This window comes from Leucoraja erinacea, chromosome 2 (genome assembly GCF_028641065.1).
Source record: "Leucoraja erinacea ecotype New England chromosome 2, Leri_hhj_1, whole genome shotgun sequence".
Classification (NCBI taxonomy): Eukaryota; Metazoa; Chordata; class Chondrichthyes; order Rajiformes; family Rajidae; genus Leucoraja; species Leucoraja erinaceus.
In genome coordinates this window covers 20516749-20533118 of record NC_073378.1, presented here as the reverse complement: position 1 = coordinate 20533118, position 16370 = coordinate 20516749, and the positions used below count along the sequence as shown (strand labels likewise).

Sequence of the window (16370 nt, the reverse complement as noted above, 5' to 3'; positions counted from 1 at the left end):
ATGGTTCATGTCAGCACAGCAACAGCAACCATCTAGCCGGACACCTACCTTCTATCGTGCTTTCTATAACTAAAGCACAATGATTGCATTTACTAGCGCGTGTAATTTACACATAGACGTTAAACTGATGAGATCCAGATTGATCATTTGCATCTACCCACACTCGTGGAGACATCTACTAATCTGCTGTTTCTATTAACAATAAAATGAGTAAACAAACGGTAACGTTGGGCTGGTGTTTAAGAGTAGCACTTTGCGGAAATGAGTCATTAAAATATTTTCACTGTATTGAATACGATATTAAGCTTCTGCTATTGTGTTTATGAAAAATCTGTCCACACGACCGGCTGCTAAATGACTACAATCAAGTGGTGGGTAGGTTTTCCACCAGGGAGTATGCACGCTGCTCGCCTCCCAGCTCAGTTCATTACTAACACTGTCACATCCGTGTGTATCAGCTGAGCCCGATCACGTGGCCCCGTGTCGAAGGTCAGTCCATGCACAATGGAGCTGCCAGAGTATGCACTGAAAGGATTGCAATTGCTGGCCGATCCCAGCCACTTCTCCGACAAAACCTTCCACATTTTAGTGGAAGCGGCTTTCGAGAGCCTCCTAAACCCGCAAACAGACGGAGCGACATTGGGTAAGCGCGAATGTTGCAGCAGTTTGCGGGGAAGGGGGAGGGAGGACGAGGGGCTGGGTTTTTTCCCCACTGATGTGTGAGTTGCAGGAAGGACACGGTTGGGCTGTTCCTCTGCAAACGGCTCGCTGTCGCAATGCTCCCGAATGCAGTTACAAATTAAAATCTGAAGGCATAGTTTATTTACTAACCGGGCTGTGTTGACTGCTGCTTTGTTTTTGAGCTCATGACGCGTTGTGCATGTTGAGCCTGGACGTTTTCATTGTTGTGAATTGATATCCTGAGGCCTAATACATCAGGATTGAGGACCGAACTGGACTGTATTCTGCTTTAATTAGATGCTTCAACAGAATGTTTAAAGTCCGACCCGTGCATGTGAAGATATAACTGTGGGTTACCATTGAAGACCAGGCTTTGTCAAAATAATTCCATGTCAATAAAGAGTAAAATATGTCAGTTTTCCAGGGGAACCGTTTAGCTTTTTTATAATGTGGATGAAAAAATGGCATTTGTGCCCTGGCAAAATGTGAACCGCTAGCAGGTGAAACCTTTTTTTTGTAAATGTGGACATGGTATTGCAAATCCATAATCTACCCTTGTTGTGCAGATCATGCAGAGCTGGGAAATGTGGACTTGACTTTGGTGAAACAATGCAATGTAGCCATTGCAACATGTGTTTTGGAGGCTGGAAAACACAACGCCGACGCGTCGACTATAAGGTTACCATGTAGTAGATTTATGAATATCGATAATATTCGGTTAAACTTCCTTTTCGGGTGTAGGGGTGTTTTGTAACCAGCGTCATTTACTTTCAGCACGGTACTGGAAGACTGCAGGCTGGGAGGAGAAAGAATAGACTTATTTTGTGCAACATACCAGGTTTGATGAATCTTGTATTCCACAGTGTTGCTTTGTAAAAATTGTAGTTTCACTGCAAATTAACAAGTTGTCATGAGGAAATATACAGATAATTTAATTTATTTTCATTTTACTGATGTGTAATTGCTTAACGTAGATCATTGATTTCAAAGCGTTATTTTGAGTTGTGATCTTGTAGTTCCGTGTGGATCTGTCATAACAGGCTTTGACACGCACAGATGCCGCCAGCGCCTAGATATTGAAAGAAAAACAGTCACTGCAAACATTATTATTTTAACTCTGTTATTGCGACTAAGTTGGTGTGTTTCCTTTTGATATTTAGAAGAACAAAGATAAAGTGGAAAGCCTACTTGGAGGGTGAGTGGTAATTACATTTGCACAGCTGGTCTATAATACAAAATGTCAATTTGAGTGTGTAATTCCGTGTTGCATCTTGGGTATTAGATTCAAAATGTTCTAATCTGGTTAATATAAACAGTTTATTTTAGATTCTGCTCTGGCATTTATTTAACAGCATACGTGATGCCCGCACATCATAATTACTTAACCGACGCAATCTAACAATTATTTATTTGTGCCAATCCCCAGCCGACTGTGGATACTAGGACTGGTTTTAAATGCAGTCACTTCGAAATAGACAATAGACAATAGGTGCAGAAGTTGGCCATTCGGCCCTTCGAGCCAGCACCGCCATTCAACGTGATCATGGCTGATCATCCCCAATCAGTACCCCGTTCCTGCCTTCTCCCCATATCCACTGACTCCGCTATTTTTAAGAGCTCTATCTAGCTCTCCCTTAAAAGTATCCAGAGAACCTGCCTCCACCTGAGGCAGAGAATTCCACAGACTCGCCACTCTCTGTGAGAAGAAGTGTTTCCTCGTCTCCGTTCTAAATGGCTTACTCCTTATTCTTAAACTGTGGCCCCATTATGAATGATAACTTTTTTTGTTTCACTATGTAGGCAACACTGGGTTGCAACTTTTAGAAACATTACGGAGAACGACTGACTGGAATCGTAATCTCACAGTTACTTTAGCAAATCAATGCTTGAGTAACTTTTCAGTGTTCAGGCAATATATTTTAAATGATTGTCTCAAAATAAATGTTCAATTAATGTATTGAGAAACGGAAGTTGTGAATATACGTACGACATTCGGTGAATTTGCCTTATGATTGTTCCACACTGTTGCTAATGACAATGACAGGTTTTGTTTTGGCCATTACCACTTATTCCATGTGTTTAGTTTTATCCCTCATGCACCAAGCAATGGTATTCACAACATCCATACAGGACGGGTTTCAATAAAGACGGGGGGAACCTGAGCCAAGATGACTTGGATAAAACCCAGTTCTTCAACGTCACGACTTTTAACAAGGGTTGGGTGGGGGCTGATGCATTGAGAAATGTGGTAGCAGGGATGGTATTATGGGATTTAGGGGGTGGATTGACATTTGTATGAACCTTGGAAATTTCTTACAGAAATAATTGATTTTTAAAATTATATATTCTGCAGCTTGGCGAGATATCCTTCACATATCATTGATGCTTCTTGGCGATTGGAATATCACATTAGGGTAAAAAGCTGACGTTTAATCTCTGCATTTTGTTGGGATAGCGGGAAACGTTTTCATTTTCAAATGTCCTTGTTTATCCCCGACTTTTTTTCTTGCAGAATAACCATCTGCATAAAGTTAATCAACCAGCATATTTGTTGACCTTGAATGTGGAGGTAAGGGGGAAACTGCCAGAAAACGCGCCGGATACCGTATTTTGCATTTGCTTTTCGACACAGTTTAATAGTGCGTTAACCTTCTTGCAGAATGGATCCCGACCAGCTCAGGATGTTACTTTCAGTTGTACAATGGAGCAATTGCAGGTATTTTAACACAAACATTCCGTCGTTTTACCAAATGCACTTGTTTTGTCGCCCAGGTTTTAATTTACTGTATTACAATTTGACCCAGAAAGGACGGAACCGGTTGCACTAATGCAAAAAAAAACGTCATGCATGTGCTATTTTGGAACGCGGTGAGAAATGTTTATTAGGAAATAATGGGATAATCTAAAATACAAGCTGTTTCAATCATGATACAATCGCTTATGTTTTAACATTTCAATCATATTGATTTCAATGTCCACTCTTTTCTCACACATTGAGCCACTTTCAATTCCCCCTTTTTGATTGCAGTCATTTTCACTGTTCCATTGAAATAGAAAATGTTTTTTTTTTCAGTTCTGCCTAATTGTTCTTATTTTCCAGGGTCTAGTTATCACTTACTGAATTTACCTCGCTGCAATATCACCTTTTCCTAACATCGCCACTTTGCATCGTATAATTTTAAGGAGCAATTTACAGTTGGAGGGATAAAATAAATCCTTTGGTTCTTTGCGGCTTTGATTGTGTTTGAGTTCTACTTATTTACCAATGTAAACCCGAATCATTTCGTGTCAATAACTTAATATTTGCAATTTTTTAGTGCTCTTGCTGTCGCTGCTGGTTATTCGCCGTTTGACAGACCGTCGACTTGCCTGGTTTTAATTTACTAAAACACTGCTCGGCAGTCGGCATTTTGGCCGTTGACGTTTATTACGAGAAGATTTTTTTGTAACTGCTAACTGTAGTAAAGCAGCGAAAATGTTGTAGTAAAATGCTGTTGTCGGATCCGTCTGCTCTGTGAAATGTTCCGATGCGGGGTTTTTTAATCTCCGTGGCCGCGAGTTTAATTTAATATATATATGGATTTGCAATTCTCGGATTTTAATTCAACAGTGCAACAACAGCCCCCCAAAATGTGGAGAAGCGACATGGACTCGCAACCATTTGACTCGCTGCTTCTGCTTTAACGCAAGATAAGCTATTGCATGCTGCTGACAAAGTCTGTTGACATTGTTTGCATTAAAAAAAAAATCATTTTGATGTGCGACACATTTCGGGAATGTATTCCCGGAAAGAGACTTGATATGACCTTCCTTAATGGTACAAAACGTTTCCCTTTCCCTGTCGATGAAATAGATGTGCATTTTTTTATTAACAAAAACTGTTCCCTTTATAGGATCTTTTGGGGAAGTTGAAGGACGCGGCTAAAAGCATGGAGAAGGCGAGTCAAATGTAATTGATGGAGCTGCGAGGACCGCGATTGAACTCCAAGCTGTGGGTGGCATAAAATGAATCCGCCAAAACCTGCGCTCTTCCAGATCGTATGCAAGCGAAGTAAACAGCGAAACCACAAATAAATAGTTCAAACTTTGCATTTGACGAAATGTATAAAATTCTGCTGTCTTCGTAAAATTAATAAAATGCTTGTGTAGATGAAGACGTGGTGCAGTATCAGACTTGTATATTTATAGAGTGACCAACATTTTGTACTTTTGTTCATGTTCATCTGTATATACTACACATTTTTTTCCTAAATAAAGAGATTCTTATGGCTTGAGATTTCATTTTCTTTTTCCTTGCACCCTTTTCGTTTGTAAATAATTTCACACGTTGGCCGATTGCTGGATGTTTTTCGAATTTCTTCCATATTTTGACACGCGATAAAGTCAATTACTTTTCAAATGTCTGGCAGATTCGAATTTAATAAATGTCTTAATTCCCCGAAATTTAAATACATACCCACATCCAGGTCAGGTAGCAAATGGTGGAGCGAGAGAGCGATGGGCAGGGGGTGGCAAACTTAATTCGAATTATGGAGTATTGTCCAATAGTTAGAGAACTTCTTTTCATCAAAAACGTTTACCTGTGGCTTTGCACAATCTATTGCCTTGTGCCCTTGATAATACTAGAATTTAATTATGTTTAAATAAATAAGGAGAAATCGCATTTAAAAGCCTAACGCAGTATTTTTCCAGCGCCTCGCGTCGGTATTTAGATATTGAGTATAAAACGTACCCAAACCAAGATCGTTCAGTTGCAGATGCCCAAAGCTGATACCCCCTCAATATTGTGCCCCCCTCCTCCCTTGTCGACAAGTATGAATCTTAAATTTGTCAAGAAGGATATCATGGGCATCTGGGTACATTTGAAGGCACAGGTACGAGCAATGAAATAACCCGCCTTCAGGATTCCGGCTGGTTCAAGCAGTTTTTAAAGAATCAATCGGAAAAATTCCGTTCGTACAAACAACACTAGAACAATCTCAAAATTTGTGTCACGGTAGGATCGCTTCAGTGCAAACCTCGGCTACAAGCCAATGCAGTTCTGTACCTAATCGTATCCCAATCTATAGCTCCTGGAACGTTGCATTTTCTAATTTGGATATATTTCTTGTCAATTGCTTTCCAAGAATAGAAGTTCAGGGGAATATTCGGCCGTATGTTTCCTGCATCGAAAACCATTCGCTTCACTCCGTCGGCCAGTGTATATAGATTTTTTTTTTTAAGCTTGTTGATATTGGTCGAATGGATCTTGAGCTGAAGCCGACGCGCGGGGCTGGTAAAGGGTGCATTCTGTAGTGGTATTTTTTTGAAGGGGGAGACGGGTGGTGGGGGGCGGTGCATGGAGACGGGGGAGGGGAGGGGGTCGGCTCTGATTACACCGACTCTAATTCCCAGGCCACCCTTAAGGAATGATACCACGTGACAGATTGGGGGCGGTCGAAGTCGAGCCATTTTGGGGGACGGTGTCAGTTTCACGGCACCCATCACTGGGCTTCGGGGGTGTTTTTTTTAAACCAACTTCTACAACCGGGAACAGCCCGGCCGTCTTGCTGCCCCGGAATAAGGTAGAATCGAGAGAATAAATATTGCAAGTGTGTGGATTGCGTCCTGATGCCAGGGTGGCTGCCAGACTTGCAGGGCAGGCGTTTAACCAATGTTATTTTCTTGCTCGCCCTCTCCCTCCCTCCCTCTCTCTGTCTCCCTCTCCCTCTCTCTCTCTCTCCCCTCTCTCTCTCTCTGAAAGCTGCAGCCTCTGCGAATGCAATTGACAGCGTCTGCAGTTCATGCAAGATGGCCGCTTGGCTGCTATTCATTTTTTCCTCCTGATCTACAACTTTCATTGTTTTCTGCGGAGTGGACGCCGTGGGCCGGAGTCGGCGTTCCCGGGGCATGGTGTCTCAAGGCTGCGCTGCTCAGGAAACATTTCCCAGGTACATTCTGCCCAGGATTTGAGGCCGATTTCGCTGTTGAAAGTGCACCCGGTGCTGCCCCTCTCTCTCTCTCTCTCTTTCTCTCTCTCCCTCTCTCTCTCTCTCTCCTCTCTCTCGCTCTTACTGCTGACAGCAACACGGCGTCTATTCGCCCTCCTTATTTCCTCTCAGTTTCGTTATGCACTTCTGGACATTTTTGTTCGATTCTCCGCCGCGGTTGTGCCTGCGATCGTTCTGCTCGTTTGTGTCGGCAGAATAATATTTGTACTTTCGATCGTTGTAACTTGGGAGGTTCGAGCTGTGGCCGATTTTTATTTAGATTTCTTTGAAATCTAACCATGGTGGAAATTTGCTGCTGCACCGTCGACGCGTCATTGCTCACCTCTGATATAAATGTAAGTTTTCACATCAAACGGGCGACCTACTGGAACGATTTTATAGAGTTGGAATCCACACAGGATAGGGAACATGCTTGTGTGACTGTTTGGGTGAAAAGTCGAGCGCGGTGCGTTTTCTGAACTTAACTTCTCAAGAGTCCTTTGGATTTTGAGGGTAAACATGGCGGTTGGTGGCGGTGCCCCGCGTATTCTCGTACATTGCTCGTGGTGTCCGGAGCAAATAAATAAACAGGAACCACCTAAAGCTTTGTGGGAACCAAGTGTCGGGGTGTCGGGAGGTTCTTTTTATTCGTGTTTATTGACATTTTTCTTTAATTGGCGATCCGATCAGATTGACAGCAGCTATTTCCAGAGAGAGCACGAGGTATGCTCGGTCTGGGTATGAGTGGGAGTAAGTGTTTTTCCCCCTTTTTTGTCCAGATAGATTTATTAGAGTGCTTTCCGAGAACACATTGGCGGCGTGTGCAGTCCTAGCCCAGTGTTTTTAGTAGGTTGATGGTGAAGATGGTGGTGGTCGCCTCGGGAAGGGATGGGGGCAAAGGCAGGGCAAAGCGCTGGTTATCCATCCTTTGCTTGTATGGACACCGAATGTACATTGAGCAGGAGGAGCAGATAGCCTTGGATGCAATTCGTCTATGGTTTATTGCAAGCAAGGAGTGACTGCAAATGTTGTGAAGTTGCAGAATAACACCCAACATAAGGTCTCCGAACCCCATCCTTCCGTTACAATTGACGTGGTCCTTTCTGCGGTATGATTGAGCCAATATGCCGAGAATAAGAATTTGAGAGCTGCAAAGAACTCTCTTTAGACCAACAATAATGCTTGTTTCTTTTTTAATTTAATGATTGCCCTGAAATCAGAGAACCCATTGAAGAAACTCCTTTTGACAGTATTCCCTTTATCCGTGTATTTGATTTCAGCAGTGGAAAATTCTATTTTAGTTAATGACTTGAATTTTGTTTGCACTGTGGTTTAGATTTATTGTTGCTTTCAAAATAGTGTGTGTGTCCAGAGGGTGTTGAGTGTGTTATGGTTTCAGCAGCTCCTGAGGTTTGGTTTTGTTATAAAGAAGCTGACCGACACATTTGTGTGTGTTTTTTTTTAATTGTACAATCATAATTTTGCCTTAAATGTTGCTGTTCGACATCGTGGCCAATGTTACTGTTGCATATATTGGAATAGCATCTGCATTTTTGAGATATGGGTTGTCTAAAAGTGTCTTAAAGACATATGCCCAAATGGCATAGACATTGGGTTTTTTCTTGCATTTTATTCAGATACAAAATAGAATTCTTAGTTGCATGGAACTGGTGTGTGTACATGTCAGAAGGCTAATTGTTTACCTCGCTGATAATAAGAAAACGTGGGGCTTAAAATATAAATCAGGGAGGCACAAAGTCCCACAGCTGAAATGAATTATCTGGCATAAACGGAAGCCCACGGGTATGTGATATAAAACACGTGTGTTTACATGGATAGATATATATATGTACCAGCTTTGGCTTGTCTGTCCGAGATGAGGTTTTCAAAGATGAAGTGGTTAATCTATTGATCAGCTAAATCCATAGCCGTTCAGTTGATCTCACTTTGATAAGAGCGACAAATCACGAGTCATGATGAGAACGGAGCATTGTGAAACACGTGGTTTGTTTTTATTTTGTTTTTAATCGCTCTATCGCCGATAGGATCTACGCCACTTGGTAGTGAGATACCTCTCAGGGTACATATGCAGGCTACGAATATATCCATGTGCCGAGAATTGAACAATGAATGAACGAGCACTTTTTGATGAGGTTCGAAGCCCGAGTGTCGTCAGCGAATCTGTATAAAACGATTATTCTCAGTAAATTAACACTGATCGCATTGAGTTCTGCGTTTTGTGTTGGGACTGCATGGAAGGACAATGAATGGGATGCCACTGGATTCTGTGCATCGTTTGTGCCTGAAGACCAAATGCTACCTACAAAAAAAATCCAGACATGATGATTGTTTATATCTGCTGATGTTGTAGCTTGATTACTTCGAAACGACGCGGGTCGGCGCTGTGGTTAAAATTTGCCTTTATATATGAAACTGTAATGAATGTATTAATCTTAAATATACACGGTGTGATAGGGATTATAATTAAGTGCGATAATTAATTATCTTTTCCATCTGTTTGATGGTGTGCGTTGCGTGTATTTGCCCCTGGTTGCTGTTGAATATTTCGCGTCACGATTATTTGCATGTTGGTCATTTCTTGCTGGTTGTGCTTGAGGAAATCAAACAGTTTGCTTTTTTTTTTTTTTTTGCATTTACAGAGGGCTCACTGCCCTCGAAAAGTTAAGTGAAACATTGGACCCCGGCGAGTTCTTGTTTTCTGATCAATTAATTAATTATTAATCAATAGGCGTACTCTATCAAAGTGACCCTGTGTGGCGGAACCGCAGACTCCCATTAAAGCTGCTCCGAGAAGGAGAGAGGCGTTTACAGAAGAAAACCGTGCGATCACAAAAGCCACTACTTAAAGCTAGTGTCGACGTGGAGACTATCTCAAGGAGACCCAACAAAAAAAACGATGATGTGCGCTGTGTTGAGGCTCATTTGAAATGGCGGTGAGATTTGCATGTTTAGGTGGCTCTGATCGTCCTCCGGTTCTGATTTAAGTTGTAGGTTTTAAATTGGCGATATTTCCACGTGATCGCCGTGGTCTCCCCTGCAGAAGCTCGCTCTATTTTCGGTCCTTTGGCGAAATGCCAAGTATAACCCAAGTTGCTATAGTAACTGCAAGAATTGCCGAGTGTGGGCACCAGCAGACGTCAATTTGCCTTTTTGATCATCAAGAATGGTCCCCGTGTTGTACACAAGCATTATTTAATTTATTACATTTGTAACGGATTGGCTTTGGTAATCTGCATGACATTACTAATATAACTACGCGATGTTCATTAAAATATTTGCAAACCAACATGTAATTGCCGGAAATGGCTTTATAGAACACAATTCTTCCTGTTTCGCTTTACGCGGTGCCGGTGAATCGTTGGTTTAATGTCAAGCATGAAACGGCCGATGGCAAATCCAGCTGCGATGATGCTTGTAATACAGACGTGTTTTGCTACTTAAATAGTTGCTTTGTCTTACTGCGAATTTCCATCGATCCCGACGCGTCTTGGAGCCGCGTAATGAGCCCAAAGGCATGCGGGCTTCATAGAAAGAAGTGTGTGTTGGGCACACTCGACTTGCATGTGTGTGTGTGTGTGTGCAAAGTCTAGAAGATGCGGATTTGTTATCCTTAAACACGAAGGAAACAAAGACAATAAGAATGATCAAGTGTACTGTTCGTGGTTCATTGTTACATACCTGCATGTGGTTGGTGTATGAGTGTTTTCATGTAATATTCGCAGTTGGGCTCAGCGGAAAGGTGGCGCGAATAAGACCATGAAGTCTTTTTGATTAGAAGAAAGATGCAGCGGGGTCTTTCTCAATTGATCTCCCATTAATTGGGTAGTTTTGCCCTATGCTGCAGGGGTTTGCACTTCAGCTTCTGAGCATTTCATGAAAAGCTTTTTAGCTTCGGATGTATCAATAATTCTACAAATGGGGTTTATTTTTTACCATTTTACCAATTAAGGCTAAATCAACGAGGGACACAAAATGTCAGTAAACTGATATTTCTTTACCTCACCATCCTTTATGCTAATGTTATTTCACAAATCACAATTTTCTGATCAACCGTGGATTCCATTGTACTTACTTTTTTATTGCGTATTGCTTTTGTAGGATCTGGCGGGTGGTTTGCCCGACTTGCTCTGTGAATATTACAGTGAAACCAAGCCTGTGTCTTTAATATGGCAATTGATATTTCATGGAAGAAATATAATTGCCCTTGTATGAGTTGTGTTTCTGTTCAGCTTTCAGAACGCGGCCATTTTAGTTCGAAAATGCACCGAACAACACGAATCAAAATAACCGAACTAAATCCTCACTTGATGTGTGTGTTGTGTGGAGGTTACTTCATCGATGCGACAACCATCATCGAGTGTCTACATTCATGTGAGTGTTCTCATGTGCTCCAGTTCAGATGGCAGTGTGTGTGTGTGTGTGTGAGAGAGAGAAATTGAAAGACTGCGAGAGTTGTTACGGAACATTTCTTGGAACATGAGCAAAATATTGTAAATACTCTCTTTTATTTATAGTTTGCAAGACCTGCATTGTCCGTTACTTGGAAACGAGCAAGTACTGTCCCATTTGCGATGTACAAGTACACAAAACGAGGCCCCTTCTTAACATTAGGTGTGTATTGGTGTACGTATGATGACCATGAAACACCGTTAAATGCGTGTGTTTGCGGAGTGTGGCAGAGCAACTATGTCCCATGGAAGTGACAGAGCGGTTACATTTCTAAAAAGCAGTAGACAATTGCACCGGTTAGTAAGATATCTTGAGCATATGTTCTGTGCACTGGAATCTAGGAAAAAGCAGGTGGCAATACTTGAATGAGATATGTGGTATTTTCACATTCTGATTTGTTTAAACATAAACAGAATGGGTCCAACAATTGACACCAACTAATCTTGGCTGTTATCATTCAGCACCATGTGGACAATAAATACTACAGTAATTCTACTAATGGAATGTTTCCACTACCAGCTGGAATTTATCTGTAAGTTATGTTATCTGATAGTTAAAATGTTTCAATTATTAACTGAATAAACGTACTGCTTTGTTAGGTGCATACATTTTGTTCAAATTGCATTCCCAACAAGATTTACTAATTTTAATGTCTTTATGGAAATTATTTCCAATTACTGTCCAATGTAACACAGAACATGTCACTCTGCTAGTGTATTGAACATATTTCGCATTGCTGTTCTTCTATTATAATACCAAAAGAAAATCATATTTATTAAATGGTGGAGAGAACTTCTGCAGCAAGCTTTAAAATTGTTGGATTCAAAAATTGTTGTGGACTGCTTAATATTATTATGTATAAATGAGTAAGTGTTCTTCTAAACTACTCTTAAAATACAAGAAGTTCCTTAGCAAATGTCAGTACAAACATCCAATTTATTGATAAGCCAGGGCTGTTTCTCGTTTTGCCAGTGGATACTACTTCAAGGAATTCATTATCAAATGAATAAACCTTGTCATAAATTACTAAAAATCTTTAACCAAGTTGACAGGACCTATTTTGTTTAAAATTACTTATCATAGTTTAAGTGTTATTTTTGTATGGTATCAAAAACTGAAAATGGTTTGTATTTGAAATATTGAGTTCAAATGAAGTGAATGATTACTTGACACTCACCTAAATTAGGGCCACCAAAACAATCGTATTGTATTGAATGTTTTCAAAATTAAATCATATGCTGAATAAAATATTTCTGCTCGAATATATGAATATATATAATTATCATATTTAACCTCTTTAGGTCCGATAAAACTTTACAAGACATTGTATATAAATTAGTTCCTGGCCTTTTCAAAGGTGAGTACTGAACAATCTCTATGTTGGGTACTTTACATATGAATTGAATTTCTGTTTGTCAATTGGACAACTAATAGCTCCTGTCTTTGTAGATGAAATGAAACGTAGGAGGGACTTCTATGCTGCTCATCCCTCTGCTGACGGTAACTGTGCTACTAACATTTATTGATTTTGTTTTTACTAAACTCAAACTAGAAATTTTTGATAAAAGTTTAAGTTTTTGATAATATCTCAAAACTTTCAAAATATTTAGTTTTTTTACAAAATAATGGTGATACTTCTCAAGGATTTGTTTAGGTATTGCGTGGTGCCTTTGATGCACTGTAAAGGTTTAGGATTGTAACAGCTTTGTGTGCAGATGTAGCTGACAGTTTCAAAAATCAATGTCAAACAATATGCCAGCAGATTTATAATTACAATGGATATTTTTTTGTTAAACTCTAGACAAAGGGGTAATTTTATGCTGTTACTACTTTGGAGTGCAGCGCGGAATTGATGTTATAAGGATGTTAACCCTTTATTTTAACAAAAGAGATTTATGTTACCTTTTGACACATTACTCATTTACATTAAATGTTCAATGGCACTCAAACTATCGGCTGAATATATAAAGCATTTCAAAGATGAGCCAATGGTTTCTGGCAAATGTTGATGGATTGCTTAATTAACTGTAAGTGTATGAAGATTATCTGAAATTGCACCATTTTAATTTTCCAAACTGTACAGCAGCAAATGGCTCTAATGAAGACAGGGGAGAAGTCACAGAAGAAGAAAAGAGGATTATAACAGATGATGAAATCATTAGTTTGTCAATTGAATTCTATGAACAAAATAAGTAAGTACAGGAATAGAACGTGTGAATAGTGTATCATGTACTGTTCAAGGTATTATATTTCTCTTGACTAAATTGTCACTCTTGTGTAACAGGACTGAACGAAAAGGCGCTGCAGAAAAAGAGAAAGCGAAAGATGAGGTGATGTAACATGAGCATTTTGATCATTTTTGTTTTGCACCAATATTTTCAATGTTACCTATTGCCAAATAAAATAAATAGGTTCAATATTTTTCAGATGGCTACATTTATGTAACAAAGACAGCTTTGCTATTTAATTTGATTATGATTTCATTTTCTCAACATATGTTGTGACAAACTATATCAAATCTTTTTTTCTTTTTTTCTAGATGAATGACAAGAGATATTTGCGCTGTCCAGCAGCCATGACTGTGATGCATTTAAGAAAATTCCTGAGGAGTAAAATGGACATCCCTCATGCCTTCCAGGTACATTGAATTCTAATTTATCAAATATACAGAGGAATGGTGGTCTTGAATAAGTAAGGCCCTGGGTGAGAAGAAAACATTGTGTTATATTCTAATACTAAAAATAATCTTGGAAGCGATTAATCCTTGCAGCCTATTTCTGGCTTTGTTTGAGAGGCAGAGAATTCAACGTACTTGTATTCTGCTTCTGCGAGAATGCAACTCTGAAAAGTACAATATCCTAAGTATTTTCTGTGAAGAGATTTAGAGACACTCAAACCGTTTTGGATTGGGTGCATTTTATTTCCATATCAAAAATGTTATTGTGAACTGGTAGCTGAAGCTGAATTTATTTCAATACATTTTAATTGAAAGTGCAGTTGGAGATGTGTTTTTAAAGGTGCTGCCATTCAATTTTAATGAATATGAATCGTGCAACTGTGGGAGTTCAGAATTATCAAGTCATTAAGATTACTTTCATTAACCACAAGGATTGATAAGGGTTGGTAAAAGGGTAGATAAGTGTTCAATAGTTACAAGGAAGCCGACAAATCTCTCACCTTCTCAAACCTGTCAAATGAATTATTCATTACAGAAAGGAAGGTTAAAATGTTCTCACTTGCCTTCAAATGACATTGATAGTTACTTTATATATTTGAAAAGCAAATGTTAATTGATATGTATTAGTTAAACAGGACTTTAACTTTTGGTGCAAACAGTTGTACTTATTTCATTTAAAATGTTAGATGCTTATTTGTATAAAATTACCAAAACAAAATATTTAGTAATGATTATTTTTCTTTTCTTCTATTCACCTTAGATTGACGTTATGTATGAAGATGAACCATTGAAAGATTATTACACTCTTATGGATATTGCCTATATTTACACATGGAGGAGGGTAAGTCAACAACATACAACTGTCTGAGAAATTTTCATCTTTGAACTTTAACCTTTGCTGATATATCTTCAATTTTATTTCAGAATGGACCACTTCCTCTGAAATATCGAGTGAGGCAAACATGCAAAAGAATTAAGATCGGGATTCAACAAGATGGAGTAAATAACACCAGTGGAGATTTAGAAAGTGACTCTGGAAGTGACAAGGCTAATAGCCCAGCTGCTGCACCATCCACATCCTCATCACTGCCCAGTCCCTGCACTCCAGGGCAGTCTCCTCATTCACACTTCCCTCATATATCAACAACTATGAATGGGTCCTCCAATACCAACCATCAAATTCCATTCAGCAAAAACAGGCCACGGAAACCATCTGTCAATGGCTCTTCAGTGTCTTCAGGCTGACAATATTCATCAAAAAGATGCAATGACAATAGATACCTGAAGATCTGTTCATACATCTGATAATATATAGAAATGCTTAGCATTGTGATCATCATTAACATCACTGTTCTGTAGTGAGTGGATATCTGGTTCAGAACAAAAGAAATACGTGGCTTTACCACAACTGGATATGACAGTCAATTATTTCTAGAAGACGGCTTTCAAGTTTCAGGGGATGCCTATCTTCAATGGATCTACATCACTGAAATGTGTATTGCAAAGATTTGAGGAGATATTTACACTTATTATCATTGGATTTAATTAACTGCAACAAAGACCCTATTCTGAATGTGGAAAATGAAAGAAGAAAAGCTGGACAGGATATTATTGTAAAGATATAAGCATTGGAAGATAATTTGTATAGTTTAATCGCATTGAAGTTTACTATAACTGTATATCAACATACTTTTAATTTTGCCAAACATAGGCATTGTGATATTGGCTGTACAGATTACATATAAAAGGATAGTGATTTTTCACAAAGATACACACTGAAAATGAATTTTAAGAGAAATGAAAGTTAGAAAGATGTATTCTTTGTAGCCATTTCACTGTGAAAACTGACTGACAATAGATGTTGACATCTTTGGTTGTTAAATGTTTTCCTGCAACATTAGTATGCGTACTCCAAGAAAGTACTGAAGTGAGCAACTCAGAATAACATTGTTTAATGATAAATAATTTCATACTGAAAGTGGGATGGTGTAAGTGACTTGCGTGTAGAATAATAATATTTACGACACTTAGTGATTCTATTGATTAATTAATTTCCCCGATCTTAAGAAATGCTTAAGTACATTCAAAGGTCAAGTATGTACATATGGTTGCTAAACATCCAACAAATCCACCGTACTACACATTAGCACATACTACCTTTGGTAATTCAGATAATTATTTCCAAATATCCTGCCCCTGTATATTGCCACAAGTAAATAATGTGTATTAAGGTATATATAAATGTTTTGTTTGAAATGTTCATTTCATTAGTTTTCATTTAAATTAACACACTGTCCAAATTATCATGCACAACCTTTTAACTTTGGACAGAGGATCCTTTATTCATTGTCCATTAAATACACTTTTTAAATAATATGCCACTGGGTTGCAAAATAATTTCCATTGACATAGTTGTTGTTCAGCATTGAGCCCAGTGTCAATCCCTCCTATGCCAGATAACAGTGTTGGTATGGACTCAAATTATATTAAAATAGATTTTTAATTTTCTAACAATGAAAAATGAAGATACTTCATTGAAGTATTGAAGTCTGAAGAAGGGTTTCGGCCCGAAA

General features: G+C 39.0%; 1 protein-coding gene across 1 annotated transcript; it reads left to right on the top strand.

Moving 5' to 3' along the window:
• The first annotated feature begins 449 nt into the window (after positions 1-449).
• Positions 450-16057, top strand: LOC129705298 (polycomb complex protein BMI-1-like). The gene is made up of 18 exons (XM_055648814.1): positions 450-643; positions 1248-1359; positions 1456-1519; positions 1842-1876; positions 3035-3095; positions 3194-3250; positions 3341-3397; positions 4575-4630; positions 10117-10168; positions 10901-11042; positions 11186-11282; positions 12422-12477; positions 12570-12620; positions 13204-13312; positions 13405-13450; positions 13660-13758; positions 14558-14638; positions 14722-16057. The coding sequence occupies exons 1-18, from the start codon at positions 505-507 to the stop codon at positions 15040-15042; spliced, it is 1635 nt and encodes a 544-aa protein (XP_055504789.1). The 5' UTR covers positions 450-504; the 3' UTR covers positions 15043-16057.
• Positions 16058-16370: the final 313 nt, after the last annotated feature.

Excerpts from the sequence above, each read along its gene's own strand:
- LOC129705298 (XM_055648814.1), top strand. The coding sequence starts at position 505 with ATGGAGCTGCCAGAGTATGCACTGAAAGGATTGCAATTGCTGGCCGAT. Across the intron at positions 1,520-1,841 it reads TATTTTGTGCAACATACCAG|AAGAACAAAGATAAAGTGGA; the intron begins GTTTGATGAATC and ends TTTGATATTTAG. Across the intron at positions 11,043-11,185 it reads CATCGAGTGTCTACATTCAT|TTTGCAAGACCTGCATTGTC; the intron begins GTGAGTGTTCTC and ends TTTTATTTATAG.